Genomic DNA, 20,175 nt, shown 5'->3' with positions numbered 1-20,175 from the left:
GTGTTCCTGCACTTTTTACAAAAGAGGGGAGCCTTTTTAAGACCTATGGGAGAGCTCAAGTTTTGACATCCACCCCCGTTCATGTCTCGACCGGCACTGAGTGAGCCAGCGAGAGGAGTTGCTGTAACCGCCAGCCCGCTAGCCAGCCTGCCCCGAGTACACGCACGCACGAACGAACGCACACACACACACACACACAGACGCTCGCAGATATCTTCCATTTAAAGACGATTGCTCTTCTGCTCACTTATTAATTACAGTAATTGTGAGAGAAATAAACCAGGCCATATGGAAGATCAGGAATTTATTGGGTTTTCTTCAGATACCCAACAAGCCCAACTTCAGACAGATGTCGGTGCAGTAAGTGGACTCCAAGTGGATCGGAAAGGGGATCAAACGGCCCCACCCACCCTTAGCCCCCACTACACACGTCCGCAATCTGCCACAGGTGTCGACTTCCTTCATTTAATTCAGTTTTTGGAAGAAAACCGACGACAAGACGACATCAGGAGGCGACAGGAAGACGATGAACGAAGGCGTGAAGAGAATCACAGACGTCAACAAGAAAATGCCAGATTCAGTGCCATTATCGAGTCGTTGGCACCTGTTAACCTTCAAGCAGCTACTACACCTGCCTCTTCGTCCACAGGTGCACCTGCAGGGTCCTCTTCAACTTCTTTGCCCCCCCCACAGAAAGCACTCGCTCAGAGTCCACCGCCACTCCAAGCTGATGCCTCGTTCCAGGTATTCCGTGAATGGCGTCGGAGGTGGGACGATTATTCGATGATGGTCGATTTATCAAGGTTGCCTAGGGAGAAACAGCTGATCCAGATGAGGATGTGTCTCACCCTAGAGACGCAACGTATCCTGGAGCACACCCTGCAAATTCCCCACGACACAGACAAGACTGTGAAGGACGTCTTGGATGCTTTACAGACGCATATCAAGGGTCTCCGCAACGAAGCTCTCCGTAGGAGAGAACTTCTCAGTTGTAAGCAGCTGGAGGGTGAGTCGTTTGCCGATTTTTACGTACGACTCAGACGCATCGCTGAGGAGGTTGACGTTTGTCCTGGGAACTCGTTGACTTGTGAGGAAACACAGCTGAAGATGATTATCCTCATGGGCGTGCGGGACGAAGAGCTAATTCAGAAGCTTATCTCCCTCGACACTGCCTCTTCTCTACAGGATGTTGTCACCACCTGCCGCTCTTACGAAGCCACCAGAAGTGCGACTTCTGCCATTCGTGCTCCATCTAACCAGCTGTGTGCCATCTCCGCATATAAGAAGAACAAAGGACGTGACCGGACTTCAGCTTCACATCCGACTTCAGCTTCACATCCGACTTAGCTTCACATCCGACTTCAGCTTCGCATCAATCTTCAGCATCACTTCAGACTTCGACGCCAGGTCATTCCTGCCAGTATTGTGCTCGTCGGCATGGTTCTGAATGCCCTGCCGCTGACAGCACCTGCAATAACTGTGGCCGTCGTGGTCATTGGGCTAGGACACTGAAGTGCCCTGCCAACAACACTCAGTGCCGCTCCTGTAGCAGCATTGGACACTATGACAAATGCTGTCAGTCAAAGAAGAAGAATGATACTACTTGCAAGTTTCGGGCGGCGAAGAACAAGCGCTGTCGTCGCGTGGGATCCTCTTCTTCCCCTGTCAGCAAGACACCTCAGCCCATCTGTGTTCACCTGTCATACGGCGACATTACTTCCCGTATCCAGATGCTTCCTGACACAGGTGCGGACGTCACAGTCATCGGCACAAGACACACCGACATTCTGCGGATCCCTAGGAGCAGCTTGCAACCACCGTCAACTTCTACAACGCTCACCGCAGACGGTTCTACAATGGCACCTGCTCTGGGTACATTTCAGGCTACCCTCACCCTAGGTAAGCAGTCATGTTCTGCCAGGATTCAGGTCCACAAAGGTGTTCAGATGCCACTACTGTCTTATGGCCACTGTCAAGAGTTGGTCATAATATCTTCAGACTTCCCTAAGCCAATTCTGCAAATAAAACATGTAAACAGGTGCAAGGAGCTGCCCCTCCCACCCAATACGTCACCTTCTGCAGCCAGGGAGTTCTTCCTACTGCAATTCAAGGACGTGCTGGTTTCCAAGGAGGACCTCAAGACGGCTCCACTCAAGCCAATGGCTGGCTCCCCCATGAGAATTCACCTGAAGGATGACGCAGTACCTTTCACCATCCACACACCGAGACAGATACCCTTCGCTTTCCAGAGCCAAGTTAAGAAGGAACTCGACTCTATGGTAGCCCAGGGGATCATTAAGCCTGCTGGTGACGACCCCTCGGATTGGTGTCACCCCATGGTAGCAGTCGCCAAGAACATTACTGGAGTTCGTATCACCATCGACCTCACCAAGCTGAATAGCCAAGTTTCCCGCCCGACCCACCCTTCACCGACACCCTTCGCCGCTATACGCAGTGTGGACCCGAAGGCAAGGTACTTTACTACAGCAGATGCCTTATGTGGGTACTGGCAGATGGAACTTGCGGAAGAAGATCAGCACCTCATGACGTTCATCACACCGTACGGCCGATTTCAGCACTGCAGGGGACCTATGGGTTTCGCAGCTACTGGCAATGCTTTCTGCCTCCGTGGTGACATGGCCCTTCAGGGTGTGGCGAACTGTGTCAAGGTCATCGACGACGTGCTCCTATATGACGAGGATTACTCCATGCATCTTGAGCGTATTCACCAGATGCTCACCAGGTGCCGCAAGTACGGGATCACCCTCAACAAGGATAAGTTTGCGGTCGCCGCACCTAGTGTGAACTTCTGTGGGTACACCCTCTCAGGCAAGGGCATCTCGGCTGATCCTGGAAAGGTCAGCGCGATCCGGGACTTCCCAACTCCTGCCAACCTGACCGACCTCCGCTCGTTCATGGGCCTGGTAAACCAGTTGGCTGAGTTCACCCCCGACATCGCCGCTGCAGCACAGCCCCTACGCCCCCTGATGAGCCCCAAGAGAACACTCACCTGGACAGCTGACCATGATGAGGCATTCCGTCGCGTCAAGACAGCTCTCCTTAGCTCACCTGTTCTCGCTTCCTTCGACCCGGCCCTGCCATTTGTCCTCCAGACTGATGCCTCTCGCCTCTACGGGATTGGATACGCTCTGCTACAGGACCACGGCAATGGACGCCTTCGTCTGGTTCAGTGTGGCTCTCGGTTTCTCACTGACGCCGAGACTTGCTATGCCACCATCGAACTGGAGCTGTTAGCCGCCGTCTGGGCCATGTCCAAATGTAGGTTGTTTCTGATCGGCCTACAACACTTCAACCTCATGACGGATCATCGGCCACTCATCCCGATCCTGAACCACTACTCCTTGGATGCGGTCGAGAATCCCCGCCTCCAACGCCTTAAGGAGAAGATCTCGCCCTACCTCTTCACAGCTGTGTGGCGTGCTGGCAAGCTGCTCTGCATCCCTGATGCTTTGTCACGAGCCCCAGTCAGCCACCCCACACCAGAGGACAAGATCGCATGTGCTGATGCTACTGCACACCTCAGGACCGTAGTGACCGTGAACGCCGTCATCTCAGAAGAGTCTCCACCGCAGGATGCCGACAGGACTCTTCAGGAACTCCGAGCTGCAGCAAGAGCGGACCCTTCGTACATCCGTCTACTGAACTGCGTGACCTCGGGATTTCCCTCCAACCGGTACGACTTACACAGCTCTTTACTCCCATACTGGAAGATGCGGGATGACCTCTATGCTGATGGCGACCTCGTCTTGTATGGAGCAAGAGTTGTGGTTCCTGCTGCCCTCCGCCGCCGCACCCTAGCCCACCTGCACGACAGCCACAGGGGTGTGGAAGCTACGAAGCGCCGGGCGAGACAAGCTGATTTTTGGCCAGGCATCGACTCCGACATCGCTAGTTCCGTTCAAGTCTGCGAGCCATGCCAGGTGCTGCAGCCTAGTCAGCAGCAGGAACCCCTCTTGAACAACAACCCTACGAGGCCCTTTGAGTCCGTCTCTGCGGATTTCTTCGTTGTGGCGGGAAAGTCCTTTCTCGTCATCGCCGACCGGCTCTCAGGGTGCCCTATTGTCGTTCCCTGCGGAGGCAACACTACTGCCTCTCATACAGTACGTATGTTCTGTCGTTACTTCCGGGAAGTTGGTGTCCCTCTCCGCCTGAGGACTGACGGCGGGCCCCAGTTCACCAGCAACGACTTCCGGGATTGCATGGAGCGATGGGGAGTTCATCATGTGGTGTCCTCGCCACATTATCCCCAGTCCAATGGACATGCCGAGGCTGCCGTAAAGTCCGTCAAGCATCTCATCCTCAAGACGGCACCCTCAGGCAACATTGACTGTGAGAAGTTTGACCGGGGTTTATTGGAATTGCGGAATACCCCCAACTTCACAGGTCGCTCCCCAGCACAGATGTTATACGGCCACCCACTACGGTCATGTGTCCCTGCCCATCCTGAGTCCTTCTCGAGGGAGTGGCAGGCCAAGACCGAGGACTGCGATCGTCGTGCAGCCGCCCGTGCTGACCAGGTAAAGGCACAGTACGATCAGCACGCCCGACCCCTTCCCAGGTTGAGTATTGGGCAAACAGTTCGGGTTCAAGACCCGACGTCTCACCGCTGGGACAAGGTCGGGGTTGTCATGGGCTGCGGCAAGACCAGGGATTACGAGGTCTGTCTCCCTAGTGGTCGGGTATGGTGGCGGAATCGCCGCTTCCTTCGTTCAGTACCGTCCCCTAGTGGTGAACCCCTCCCCCACATCCCTGTGAACCCTCGCTTGGACAAGAAAAGTAAGTCTTCATTCAGTGACCCCCCAGTTTTCCCACGTCACTCTCAAAGGCTCCTGGAAAAAGAGTCCGCTCGAGATTGCACTACGAGCGTGAGGGGGAGGGAGGTGTAGATATATGAGACGAATATGGCTGTAATATGTAACTCTGTACTATTTACCATTATTGATTCAGGTCTCTGTATTATATGTTTTATAATCATACTCCCTTTTGTCACCGAGTGTTAGTTCAGGCTTTGGGCACATGCGCGCTGTACGCGCATGAGCATAGAGAGATACCCAGAGAGATTCCAAGACAGGACGCTGTTTACCCTTGTCTTAACTCCTTTTAGTGTTTGTACCAGAAAAAGAACTTACGGACTTGACATCAGTGTGTTTCCTTTACCCCTGAGTGTAAGGACCACCTGAGTATCTCACACAGTTAATTAAAGATGTTGGTCTTGATTTGAGTGACATGAGAGGGCAGAGTTATGACAATGCTGGTCTCCAAGACAGAATAAAGGCTATGAATCCCCTGGCATATTATGTCCCTTGTGCAGGTCACTCCTTGAACCTTGTAGGAACATCAGCTGCCAGCAGTTGCCTTGGGTCTGTTTCATATTCCAGATTTTTGCAAGCCTTATACAACTTCTTCTCAGCCTCCACATATAGCTGGGATCACTTGAAAGCTGCACTACCTGCTGAAGGGATTGTAGTGAAATCTCATTCAGAAACTCGCTGGAGTGCGAGGGCTGATGCTGTTAAAGCAGTGTTTTTACATTACCTTGAAATAAAGTCAGCACTGGAGAACAGATGTTCTGACAGTAGACAAACTGTGGCTACAAAGCTTGAAGGTGAAGGCCTCATAAGACAAATGGAAGCATTTGAAACAGCACTTCTTACTGTAATATGGTATAAAGGTATAAAATCTTAACAAGGTTTAATGCAATCAGCTTATCACTTCAAAAAGTTGGGACCGACCTTCTGTCAGTTGTGAAACAGTATGAGAGTTTGATCTCCTTCGTCTCAGAAATGAGACAGGGTCAGTTTGATGAAATAGAAGATCAGGCTAGGGCTTTTGCTGAGCCTGTCTACACAGAGAACAAAAAGAACAAAAAAGAGAAAACATTTCTTTGATGAATCAGTTGGCACTGAAACTCAACTTGATCCACGTGAGAAGCTCAAGGTGGACAATTTCTACACCATATTAGATTGCCTTAGGAATGAATTAGAGCACAGAGTAAATGCCTACTCAGAAATAAAGAAGCTGTTTTGCTTCTTAATGGAGTATGACAGTATGAAATATGATGATCTCAAAGCCCAACTGGAATTGGTTGTCAGTACCTATTCCAGTGACCTGGAAACATCTGTTCTAGATGAGTTTTTGCAATTTAAAGACATTTTGTCTTCTGAATCTGACAGGTCAGTGACAAACACCTCCACTTTGCTGAGGTCCAAAGATGGTATTTTGACAACTGCCTTTCCAAACATAAATATCTTGGGAAGAATTTTCCTGACCATCCCCATTACAAATTGTGAAGGAGAGAGGTCTTTCTCTACTATATCTAGGGTGGAAAATCACCTGAGGTCTACCATGGGACAAACCTGATTAAACTCACTTTCATTATTATGCATTGAATCTGGCCTCCTACAATCCCTTGACACAAACAGTATCATTGACAAATTTTCCATGAAAAAAATTTGGGGGCCCACTGATGAGTTTGGTCTGGGGCCCACAAGTCGGTGTGAGTAAAATATTTCCATTTACTTGAAATAGATTTGCCGATTTATTTGTTTATTTATTTATTTTTATATACTGTAATATATTAAACACTGCAAGTATTTTCTTTAATTATGTACTTGTTTCGCAAAAAAGGGAGGCTACCATTATACCTGGTAGGTGAAGTTGACCAGATATTTATGGTGATCATTAAGGACCAAACTCCGAATCCATGACGTGACTTCGTGGTCATCATTGTCATCCTAAATTTACCACTGTCGGTAGTTTCAAGAATTAACGCAGTCATTTATTGAATATTCTTTGTAAAAAAAATTTTTATATGAATTATTTATAGGAGATAAGTATTATGATCAGTAAATATACAGATATACATTACTGACCACCTCCGAACACAAGGACGGCTAAAAATAGCCACAGGCGGTCACAGTCAACGTCACTTTCCCTTTCTAGTCTTGTCACTGGCAAATGGGGGAGGGGTGTGTGATGATAGCTGTGTTTATTACAGGGGTATATTGTTCTTTTACGGTATGTTAGACAGGTTTATAATACATTTTTATTATTTTAATATACCAGTAATCTTATTTTTAATCCAACTTCCCAAACATAAGTTTCAGTATAAAATAATTAGTGGTAGGACCTTGTGAGTGGTTTACCATGTTTCCATCACCACTCTTGACACGCTAAACTGCAATATTTAAGAGGTAAGAATTTTATATCTGGTGCTTAAGACGACCCCCTAACTTTGGGCTGATTTTTTTATGGTTCAAATTCCGTCTTATAGCCCGAGATATACGGTATGTAATTTGTACTCTGGAGGTTTTGACCGAATAAAGAACAATCGAGTCCTATGTGCAAGGGTCTCATTATCCCACAGTCGCTCATCGGGATGTTAAACTAACCTTTCATATGATGACCTACTGAGCAAATGTTAGGATTCTAAGTTTGTTGTTAACTGTTACTCTTCAAAATTTATCAGGTCATCCAGTTATAAATTCATAGAATAAGGTGGTAATCAAATCTTGATTATTCTATGTACTAATTTAACTAATATAACAAGGGTAAACATCACTCACCAGTATTCATGGAAGTCAAAGGTAATAAAAGTGAGGTAGGGTGAGTCAAGCAGGAGAATATTGTTCAGGAAAGCATCGGCAATCACTTTCTCCTTTCCAGTTTGTTCCACCAGACTAATGCACGACACCTGATTATACCGTGACACCTCCAGCTCCAAGTGTTTAGCAAATGCTACTGCAGTTTCTGCAGCATCTAAAAATTAAGAAATATGAGCATCAATATACAGTACAAACTTATATTTACTGTTTAATTCTTATACACTTCTAACTTCCAATCTGTTTCAGGAGCTTTTTCACATAGTTAACCTAAGGTTTTCATGAATGTTATAATGTACAGGTATCACTCATTTAATGATCACTCACTTAAAGATATTTCAGTTTAGCGATATAAATTTTTTAACACCCTTTCTTGTTTATCGATTGGTCACAATTTGGTTTAGTGATGTTCGACTCACTGGGTAAAACTCGGGAGGGCAGTTGGAAAAACTGAGAATTCTGTGGTCCAAGTGCGCAATACTCTGATGTGGTTTAGAAATAAAGAAAGTCTAATATAAAATTATATACTGTAATAAGAAAAATGAAGAGCATGGGTGTGTACATGTAGGAAGTGAATGTATGTACAGTATTGAGGCAGTGAGCTGTAACTGCAGCCAAATGCACTGCCCTTCACCTCCCTGTAATGATAAATAAAATAAATTTTTAAAATAAGGAGTTGCCATTTGGCAATCATTTAACTACACGTGGGACACGAGACAGCGAACCGAGATCCTCCATGCGGCTCCCCTCTCCCCCATCCTGTGTGCTTACTCCCGAGCAAGCAGGAAATATTTATTCCCTTTGACCATATGACAGATATTATTACTTGTTATCCCTCATTTAGCAATAATTTCGCTTCATGTTAGGCTTTCAGGAACACATCCCCATCATTAAATGAGGGATACCTGTAATCAAAAATTATTTTAATGTCTATCTACAGGGTAGTTGCTGAAGCTGTTTTATACACCCTAATCACTGATACATAATCTCCCTACACAAACGAAATGTAAACCTTTTCCAGGCAACTTTTTACAATGAATTCCTTTCATGTACCGAAAGTTCCTAAGAAACTAATTTTTTGGTCTTGGAGTCCAAGGGTGGGGTGCTGTGATATGATGGTCTCCTGTCTACAGTTTTCAGTAGACATCAATAAATGACATACAGTACAGGTACAGTAGTTCCAACTGTTACTGATAACTCGTCAATAATTCTTGTGACATTCAATTAAAATTTCTAATTGAACGTTGGTCTGGTTACCACATCTACTTAATGAATGCTGAATCAGTTAAGCATGAAAAATAATACACCTGATAATATTTATATTTCATGACAATTATTCACCAAAGGTTTACAAACATGTTGTTGATATGAAAACTAAATATATGTTAGAAATGTCCTTCTAGGGATAACTTCACAAAATCTGGTCACACGTTAGTGTATTAGCTCAATTTAGTGTTGAGAGACTATGTACAAGTTCAATACCTTACACAATAAAAGACTACAAAACAAGTCCTACATAGGTTTATATAACCCACAAATGACCCTTAGCTCCCGAGAAATAAGGAACATGAATAACCCTGTATTAGGAGGATCCTTTTAGGCTTTCACCTCTCAGATGCACATCTAAATATCATGAAGACTCAGAAATATATATAATATCCTAAGGTTACTTACCTATGTTTAGGAATGATCAAGCCGACAAAAACCTGTACAAGGGTGCTTCGATTTATGAAACTTCACTAATACGAAAAAAAATTTTTCCATTGCTTTGGTTTATGAATGAAAACCCCACTTTCAAGATTTTTTTTTTCGTAGCATTGGAAGATGCCGAGTTGCTGACACAGGCATCCGAGAGCATCCAATGCTGAACACGGACAGTAAGCAGTGCACTGTAGTGCAGGCTAGTGAGTGGCAACGCTTGTGCTTACAGTATATACAGATATTGTGGCTTATACCTGCAAGTCGACTTGGCACAACTGAAATTGTTGAACTTGGTGTTTACCTGGCAGGTAAGTCGACCCCCTAGACCGTTATTAAACTCAGCCTAAGGTCAGTGTTTGCACTAGTCATATTATGGGAGCCCGTCCACTTACTGACCTTTTAAGACATTTACAGTTACACCTAGACCCCGACTTACGACTACGTGGACTTACGACCGTCGGACTATGACCGCCTCAGATATAGATAGATAAAAAAAAAATTTAAATGACAACGCATTTTCTATACCGACGTTTCAGTTAATGTAGTCTCCATGTATAATTAGAAATTATGGGAAGCCCCATGTGCATTCAGCTGACTACATTAAAGGTTATGCTCAGTCACACTGTATCCATTCCTTATTATTTATTACTTTCACTGTACTGTATCCATTCATCATTATTCATTACGTTTACTGTACTGTATTTCATTGTAGATTTTTTATTATTTATTTATTTATTTATTTATTTATTTATTTTTTTTTTAATCTATGTCGGACTTACGACCTGGATTTGGGTCCCTAACCCCGTCGTAAGTCGGGGTCTAGGTGTACTTGTAATATTTCTTGTTAAATTGTTTAACAATGAAGTTACAGTATAGAGTATTCATATACTGCACCTGGATTTTGTAAACATTTACACCGGTGTGGTGTAAACAAATCAGGCACATCAGAGCAAATGTGGTACAGGTTGTACCTCTCTAGTCCGGCAACTCGGACCTGACCGGTGCCGGACCATGGAAATTCACCCTTTTCCTGGATAGATAGTGACTTGTGCTTATGCTTGGAAGCACTAGCACCACTTTCTCTGCATCATGGTCTCTTTGAAGACATATTGAAGGGTTAAATGTCGATAGTAGCTTCTCAAATTTCATGAGTTTTAATTCTTAACGTATTTTATTGGAACACCCAAAAAATAAATAAATAAAAATTCTTGACGCAGAAACTTGAATTTCGATTTGAACGGCCCGCCAACGCAGACACGTATAATCGCGGTAAACATTATTTTGTATAAAAGATTCATTATTGTTTATTACTGAATGTCTTTTTACTGAATTAATGTTTATGTGCAAAAGAGCAATACAACTATTAATAATACGAGAATATTAAAACACACGAGGAAATGACACAGCATTGTTTTCGTTGATTACAAAGCCAGTGACTGACTGGTTCTACATATAAAACTGAAGAAAATAAGACCTTGGTTGTAGCTGTAGTAAAATTAATATGGTAATGTTATTTGTTAATAAATGGAACAATAGAAGTAGCTAATGATAATGGTAAAGAAAAAGAGAGATCATAGAGTGTAAGTGTATATCGATATCATGAAAACATATCACACATTTTTACGAAGAATATGAAAGCAACACTTATTTACTGTTCATATATATTTTAATTAATGTTTGAATTTGTTTTTATTGAATTAATGTATGTGTGCAAAATTAACAATACAATTTATTAATATAGGTGGAATATTAGAGGAGACAGACGGCTGCCGCATTGTTTATGTTAAAGCTACGAAACCAGTGACTGATTGGTTCTACATATAAAACTGAAGAAAATAAGACCCTGATTTTAGCTGTAGTAAAATTAAAGTAAAAAATAATATGGTTGTTTGAAGTACCTGCAATGTTATTTAATGTTAATAAATGGAAAATATAAGTAGCTAACCGTTAATGGTAAAAAAAAGTTTAGACTGCACGTATGTAAGTGCACACATATGAAAACATATCATCATTATCTACATAAGAATATGAAAGCAACACTTATTTACTTCCATATATATTGAAGGGTTAAATGTTGTACTCTGAGGAGAGAGAGAGAGAGAGAGAGAGAGAGAGAGAGAGAGAGAGAGAGAGAGAGAGAGAGAGAGAGAGAGAGAGAGAGGAGAGAGAGAGAGAGAGAGAGAGAGAGAGAGAGAGAGAGAGAGAGAGAGAGAGAGAGAGAGAGAGAGAGAGAGAGAGAGAGAGAGAGAGAGAGAGAGAGAGAGAGAGAGAGAGAGAGAGAGAGAGAGAGAGAGAGAGAGAGAGAGAGAGAGAGAGAGAGAGAGAGAGAGAGAGAGAGAGAGAGAGGGGAGAGAGAGAGAGAGAGAGAGAGAGAGAGAGAGAGAGAGAGAGAGAGAGAGAGAGAGAGAGAGAGAGAGAGAGAGAGAGAGAGAGAGAGAGAGAGAGAGAGAGAGAGAGAGAGGAGAGAGAGAGAGAGAGAGAGAGAGAGAGAGAGAGAGAGAGAGAGAGAGAGAGAGAGAGAGAGAGAGAGAGAGAGAGAGAGAGAGAGAGAGAGAGAGAGAGAGAGAGAGAGAGAGAGAGAGAGAGAGAGAGAGAGAGAGAGAGAGAGAGAGAGAGGAGAGAGAGAGAGAGAGAGAGAGAGAGAGAGAGAGAGAGAGAGAGAGAGAGAGAGAGAGAGAGAGAGAGAGAGAGAGAGGAGAGAGAGAGAGAGAGAGAGAGAGAGAGAGAGAGAGAGAGAGAGAGAGAGGAGAGAGAGAGAGAGAGAGAGAGAGAGAGAGAGAGAGAGAGAGAGAGAGGAGAGAGAGAGAGAGAGAGAGAGAGAGAGAGAGAGAGAGAGAGAGAGAGAGAGAGAGAGAGAGAGAGAGAGAGAGAGAGAGAGAGAGAGAGAGAGAGAGAGAGAGAGAGAGAGAGAGAGAGAGAGAGAGAGAGAGGAGAGAGAGAGAGAGAGAGAGAGAGAGAGAGAGAGAGAGAGAGAGAGAGAGAGAGAGAGAGAGAGAGAGAGAGAGAGAGAGAGAGAGAGAGAGAGAGAGAGAGAGAGAGAGAGAGAGAGAGAGAGAGAGAGAGAGAGAGAGAGAGAGAGAGAGAGAGAGAGAGAGAGAGAGAGAGAGAGAGAGAGAGAGAGAGAGAGAGAGAGAGAGAGAGAGAGAGAGAGAGAGAGAGAGAGAGAGAGAGAGAGAGAGAGAGAGAGAGAGAGAGAGAGAGAGAGAGAGAGAGAGAGAGAGAGAGAGAGAGAGAGAGAGAGAGAGAGAGAGAGAGAGAGAGAGAGAGAGAGAGAGAGAGAGAGAGAGAGAGAGAGAGAGAGAGAGAGAGAGAGAGAGAGAGAGAGAGAGAGAGAGAGAGAGAGAGAGAGAGAGAGAAGGGGGGGGGCAGTTTAACTGCCAGATATAAACAACCTTAATTTCCCCAAGTGTATGATTAGCCCACTGGCATAGGTCACTGACCCACATTGGGGCCTGAGGGGCAAAATTTAATACTCCTGTAATAATAATTCAGATAAGTTAAAAAAAAAAAGCTGCCTATCTACCTATTGGACAAACTAAAATCGTTCCGGACCACGGGAGTTTCCGAACCACAGAATGCCAGACTAGAGAGGTACAACCTGTACTGAGGTAAGGAGTAGTAAAAGTTTTCAAACTTAATAATTATGATACATGATAAGTAAAGCATGTTGTGCATCGTATTAACAGTATATGGTAGGTATATATATCTACGTGAACCAGAAGAATTGGTGTAGAACACTTCTAGGAATGATAGATTTCCTAGTAACGAGACGACTGTCTCAAAGCCGGAAAACAATCCCTCATCCCCGGAATTTTCTGGAATTTTCCAGGTACCGGGAGAAATTTCTTGCAAGTTCCAGAAATTACATTACATCATCTCTCGAATCAAAAGAAATCCCCCATCCCCAGAATATTTCTGAATACTGGAATTTTCTAGAATGATGCATTATTTTCTCCAAACCGGAAAAAAATACCAGGTACCAGGAAAATTGTCTCCTCAATATTCAAGAAAATATGCTCTCAGAAAATCATTCCCAAAGCCAGAATTTTCCGGAAAACTCCGGCTTTGGGAATGATTTCCAGCAAATTTCAATTCCAGCTGTTAGAGAGTTCCAGTTAAGGGGGATTCCAGCTAGTGGAGATATTACTGTACTTGTAGTATACAAAATAAAAGTTGCTTAAAAGTATATTAAATATTGGATTGCCAATTTAAACCATTCAATTAACAGTACAATACCTTCTATTATTAATGGTATTACACTGTGTTGGTTAGTATGCAGCTGCAAGCAAACCAATTCTACATTTTCTGGTGCTGGTAAATTATTAAAATATTATTTTATTTATAACTAAAACAATACAAACTAAAATTTTTTTAATAGTTAAGTTATTATTTAATACCAATGTAAACCATACAAGTTTGAGAATCCTTCAAATTCTGGTTCTTCATTATTAGACAAAAAATTATCATCACATGGGTCTGCTGACTCTGTCACTATTGGTATCCGTTTCCTTATCACTATCTTCATGAACACATTATTTCTTTTTTAGATAATGTCTTACCTGTACCATTATTTATCCAATTTTTTTTTAGTATTTAGAGACTTAACAGCAACTTTAGGGATGAATCTAGTGTCATTTACAAGCAAATATTGGCAACACTAGCCAAGCTGCTGCACGCCAGCCAGCTATTCCCATGTGCCTGACTTGTTTACAACTTTACACCACATTCATGTTAACGTTTACAAAATCCAGTCATTACATGAATATACTGTAACTGCATTTTAAAAAATGTAACAATAAATATTAAAAGTAACTGCCCCAGTAATGTGTATTTGTATGAAACCGTAGTTAACAATGAAAGATATTCTGAAGTTTTGAAAGGTTCGGTAAGTGAAGGGGCTCCCATAATATGACTGTACCTTGTTCCATACTAAGCTGGCCCAAAAGCCCCGCCCCTTGTCTATAGCTACAAATAGGTTATTGGTTCCCCTGAGCGTTTTACTCCCCGGATTGCGCTTGTCTGAAAGTGTTTTTATATCGACCTTATATAATAAATATTTAAAATTTTCTAACATCCTCTCTGAAGTGCTAGTGCCTTGAAACCATTTGCTTTTTCATAGTTCCAATATTTAATGCTATTATAGATAATAAGAGGTCTGCTTACCAATTGTGAATATATTTACAGTAAACCCTCAATAACTCGCCATTTGGTAACTCAGAATTTCATAAAACTCAGCATAGATACGGTATTGGAAAGTATTGCTATAACTCAGGAAATGCCGAGATATATAAAATAATCTGGGAAACCTCGGCATATCTGGCCACCTTTTTCACCTACCATGCCTCTGTGTCACCTACCATGCCTCTGTGTCACTTACCAAGCTGTGTCACCTACCATACCTCTGTCACCTACCATGCCTGTTACCCTACCATGCCCCTGTGTCACTAACCATGCTGTGTCACCCACCATGCCTGTGTCACCTGCCATACCCTGTGTCACCCACCATGCCCCATGTCACCCACCATACCTGTTACACCCACCATGCCTGTTACCCACCATGCCGCTGTGTCACCTACCATGCCTCTGTCACCCACCATGCCTCTGTGTCACTTACCATGCTGTGTCACACACCATGTCTCTGTGTCACTTACCACTCTGTCACCTTCCATGCCTCTGTGTCACCCAACATGCTCTGTGTCACCCACCATACCAGACACCTACCATGCTCCTGTGTGTCACCTACTATACCCAGACACCTACCATGCCACTGTCACCCACCATGCTCTGTCACCCACCATGCCTCTGTGTCATCTACCATGCCTGTGTCACCCACCATGCCTGTGTCACTTACCATGCCCTGCATCACTTACCATGCCTCTATGTCACCCACCATGCCTCTGTGTCACTTACTCATACCTCTGTGTCACCCACCATACCTCTGTGTCACTTACCATGCCTCTGTGTCACCTACCATACCTCTGTGTCACCCACCATGCTTCTGTGTCACATACCATACCCTGTGTCACATACCATGCATGTGTCACCCACCATACTTCTGTGTCACCAACCATGCCTGTGTTACCCACCATGCCTCTGTGCCCTACCATGCTTCTGTGTCACATACCATACCTCTGTGTCACATACCATGCATGTGTCACCTACCATACTTCTGTGTCACCAACCATGCCTGTGTTACCAATTATCCTCATGTGTCACATACCATGCATGTGTCACCTACCATATTTCTGTGTCACATACCATGCTACTGTGTCACCTACACATGCTCCCTGCCTCATCTACCATGCCTCTTTGTCACCCACCATGCCTCTGTGTCACCCACCATGCCTTTGTGTCACCTGCCATGACTCTGTCACCCACCATGCCCCTGTGTCACCCACCATGCCTGTGTCACCCACCATTTCTGTGTCACCTACCATGCTTCTGCATCACCCACCATGTCTCTGTGTCACCCACCATACCTCTGTGTCACCTGCCATTCCTCTGTGTCACCCACCACCTGTGTCACCCACCACTTCTGTGTCACCCACCATGCTTCTGCATCACCCACCACGGCCCTGTGGTCACCCACCATACCTCTGTGTCGCCTACCATGCCCGTGTCACCCGCCATTCCTCCGTGTCACCCACCATGCCTGTGCTCACCCACCATGCTCTGTGTCGCCCACCATGTCCCTGTGTCACCCACCATACCTCTGTCACCCACCATGCCTGCATCACCCACCATACCTCTGTGTCACTTGCCATGCCTGTGTCACCTGCCATTCTCCTCTGTCACCCACCATGCCTGTGTCACCCACCATGTTCTGTGTCGCCCACCATGCCTCTAGGTCACCTACCATGCCTCTGTGTCGCCCACCATGCCTCTGTATCACCTACCATGCTCCTGCATCACCCACCATGCCTCTGTGTCACCCACCATGCCCCTGTGTCACCTCCAATGCCCGTGTCACCCACCATGCCCCCTGTGTCATCTACCATGCCTGTGTCACCTACCATGCCCCTGTGTCATCCACCATGCCTGTGTCACCCACCATGCCCCTGAGTCACCCACCATACCTGTGTGCTGCCTTACCATGCCTCTGTGTCACCCACCATACCTCTGTGCCACCCACCATGCCTCACCCACCATGCCCCTGTGTCACCTGCCATACCTGTGTCACCACCACCATGCCCCTGTGTCACCTACCATGCCTGTGTCACCCACCATGCCCCTGTGTCACCTACAATAACCCTGTGTCACCCACCATGCCCCTGTGCCATCTACCATGCCTGTGTCACCCACCATGCCCGTGTCATCTACCATGCCTGTGTCACCCACCATGCCCTGAGTCACCCACCATACCTGTGCTACCACCATGCCTCTGTGTCACCTACCATACCTCTGTGCCACCCACCATGCCTCTGTCACCTACCATGCCTCTCACCATCTACTTACCATGCCTGTCACCCACCATGCCTCCAGTGTCACCCACCATGCCCCCTGTGTCACCAACCATGCCCTGTGTCACCTACCATGCCCCAGGTCACCCACAATGCCCCTGTGTCACCTACCATGCCCTGTGTCATCTACCATGTCTGTGTCACCCACCATGCCCCTGTGTCACCCACCACACCCATGCTGCCTACCACATGCCCTCTGCCACCCACCATGCCCCCTGTCACCCACCATGCCTCTGTGTCACCCACATACCCAGGTCACACCCACACACTTGTGTCACCCACCATGCCCCTGTGTCACCCACCATGCCTCTGTGTCACCCACCATGGCTTTGAGTCACCCAATACCTCTGTGTCACCCCATGCCTCCTGTGTCACCTGCCATGCCTCTGTGTCACCTGCCATACTCTAGTGTCACCCCATTCCTCTGTGTCACCCACACTTCTGTGTCACCCACATACTTCTGTGTCACCTACATACCTCTCAGTGTCACCCCCATGCCCCTGTGTCACCCTGCCATGCCTCTGTGTCACCCGCCATTCCTCCAGCTGATCTGCCATTCCTCTGCATCACCTGCCATACCTCTGCTGTCACCTGCCATAATTCTGTGTCACCTGCCATACTTCTGGTCACCTGCCATGCCTCTGTCACCCACCATACCTCTGTGTCACTCTGCCATGCCTCTGTGTCACCTGCCATACCTCTGTGTCACCTGCCATACCCCTCTGTGTCACCTGCCATGCCCCCTGGTCACCCCACACTCTGTGTCACTACCACATACTTCTGTGTCACTCCATGCCCTGTGTCACCCACCATACCTCTGTGTCACTCTGCCATGCCTCTGTGTCACTTGCCATGCCCCTGGTCATCTTGCCATGCCTCTGTGTCACCCACCATGCCCCTGTGTCACCCACCACACCTGTGTCACCCTGCCACACTCTGTGTCACCTGCCATGCCCCTGTGTCACCTGCCATACTCTGTGTCACCCGCCATACTTCTGTGTCACCTGCCATACTCTGTGTGCTCACCTGCCATGCCTCCTGGTCACCCACCATACCTCTGTGTCAATTTGCCATGCCCCTGTGTCACCTGCCATGCCTCTGTGTCACCCAGCCATACCTCTGTGTCACCTGCCATGCCCTGTGTCACCCACCATACCCCCTGTGTCACCTGCCATACTTCTGTCTCACCCACCATCTCTGTGTCACCTCACACTCTGTGTCACCTGCCATACTTCTGTGTCACCTGCCATGCCCTGTGTCACCTACCATTCCTCTGTGTCACCTGCCATGCCCCTGTGCCCACCATCCTCTGTGTCACCCACCATACCTCTGTACCCCATTCCTCTGTGTCACCCACCATACCTCTGTGTCACCTGCCATTCCCCTGTCACCTGCCATACTTCTGTGTCACCCACCATCTCCGTGTCACTCCACACTTGTGTCACCTGCCATTCATCTGTGTCACCTGGCCATACTCCTGTGTCACCTACACACTTCTGTGTCACCTGCCATGCCCTGTGTCACCCACCATCCTCTGTGTCACCCACCATACCTCTGTGTCACCTGCCATTCCTCTGTGTCACCCACCATACCCTCTGTGTCACCTGCCATGCCTCTGTGTCACCCCCTGCTATACTCTGTGTCACTCCCATTCCTCTGTGTCACCTCCCATTCCTCTGTGTCACCCACCATACCTCTGTGTCACTGCCATTCCTCTCAGGGTCACCTGCCATGCCTCCTGTGTCACCCACCATACTTCTGTGTCACCTGCCATCCTGTGTCACCCACCATACCTGTGTCACCCACCATACTTCTGTGTCACCCACCATACCTCCAGGCTCACCTGCCATGCCTCTGGTCACCCACCATACTCTGTGTCACCCACCATACCTCCAGGTCACCTGCCATGCCTCTGTGTCACCCCATTCCTCCGTGTCACCACCATACTCTGTGTCACCCACCATACTTCTGTGTCACCCACCATACCCTCTGTGTCACCTGCCATGCCCCTGTCTCACCTGCCATACTCTGTGTCACCTGCCATTCCTCTGTGTCACCTGCCATTCCTCTGTGTCACCTGACATCTCTCTGTGTCACCTGTCATGCCCTGTGTCACCCACCATACCTCTGTGTCACCCCATGCCTGTGTCACCCACCATACCCCTCTGTGTCACCCACCATACCTCCAGGTCACCCACCATACCTCTGTGTCACCCACCATACCCTCTGTTGTCACCCACCATACTCTGTGTCACCCTGCCATCTCCATGTCACCTGCCATGCCCCTCTGGTCACCCACCATCCCTCTGTGTCACCCACCATACCTCTGTGCCTGCCATGCCCTCTGTGTCACCCTGCCAAGCCTCCGTGTCACCCACCATACCTCCTGTGTCACCCACCATGCCTCTGTGTCACCCACCATACTTCTGTGTCACCCACCACACCTCCGGGTCACCCACCATAACCTCCTGTGTCACCCTGCCATGCCTGTGTCACCCACCATACCTCCAGGTCACCCACCATGCCCCTGTGTCACCTCATTACACTCTGTGTCACCTGCCATCCTCTCCAGTCACCTGCCATGCCTCTGTGTCACCCACCATACCCCAGACACCCACCATACCTCCAGTGTCACCTGCCATTCCTCTGGTCACCCCATTCCTCTATGTCACCCACCATGCCTCCAGGTCACCCACCATACTTCTGTGTCACCTAACATACCTCTGTGTCACCTGCCATGCCTCCATGTCACCCTGCCATGGCTCTGTCACCCACCATGCCCCCTGTGTCACCTACCATACTCTGTGTCACCCACCATACCTCTGTGTCACCTGCCATGCCCCCTGTGTCACTCCACATTCCTCCTGTGTCACCTGCCATTCCTCCTGTGTCACCTCCATTCCTCTGGTCACCTGCCATCTCGTGTCACCACCATACCTCTGTGTCACCCCATTCCTCTGTGTCACCTGCCATGCCTGTGTCACATGCCATACTCTGTGTCACCTGCCATTCCTCTGTCACCTGCCATACTTCTGTGTCACCTGCCATACTTCTGTGTCAACTGCCATACCTGTGTCACCTGCCATACCTCTGTCACTTGCCTCTGTGTCACCTGCCATGCCCTCTGTGTCACCTGCCATTCCTCTGTGTCATGCCATACCTCTGTGTCACCTGCCATTCCTCTGTGTCACCATACCTCTGTGTCACCCTACCATACCTCTGTGTCACTTGCCATGCCTCTGTGTCACCTGCCATGCCTCTGTGTCACCTGCCATTCCTCTGTGTCACCTGCCATACCTCTGTGACACTTACCATCCCCTGTGTCACCTGCCATTCCTCTGTGTCACCTACCATACCTGTGTCACCTGCCATTCCTCTGTGTCACCTACCAT

The 20,175-nt window shown here is 47.0% G+C and overlaps 1 protein-coding gene across 1 annotated transcript in view; it reads right to left on the bottom strand.

Annotated features, from left to right (window-relative positions):
* Window positions 1–20,175, bottom strand: part of LOC121862630 (phosphatidylinositide phosphatase SAC2-like) — a 192,007-nt gene that overhangs the window by 166,452 nt on the left and 5,380 nt on the right. Inside the window, 1 exon segment of the mRNA XM_042360948.1 lies at window positions 7,587–7,779. Within this exon segment, the coding sequence (XP_042216882.1) occupies window positions 7,587–7,779 (193 nt within the window).

This window comes from Homarus americanus, unplaced genomic scaffold (assembly GCF_018991925.1).
Source record: "Homarus americanus isolate GMGI-L3 unplaced genomic scaffold, GMGI_Hamer_2.0 scaffold31037, whole genome shotgun sequence".
Lineage (NCBI taxonomy): Eukaryota > Metazoa > Arthropoda > Malacostraca > Decapoda > Nephropidae > Homarus > Homarus americanus.
The sequence above is the reverse complement of the archived record's forward strand: the minus strand, read 5'-3'. Positions and strand labels throughout refer to the sequence as shown.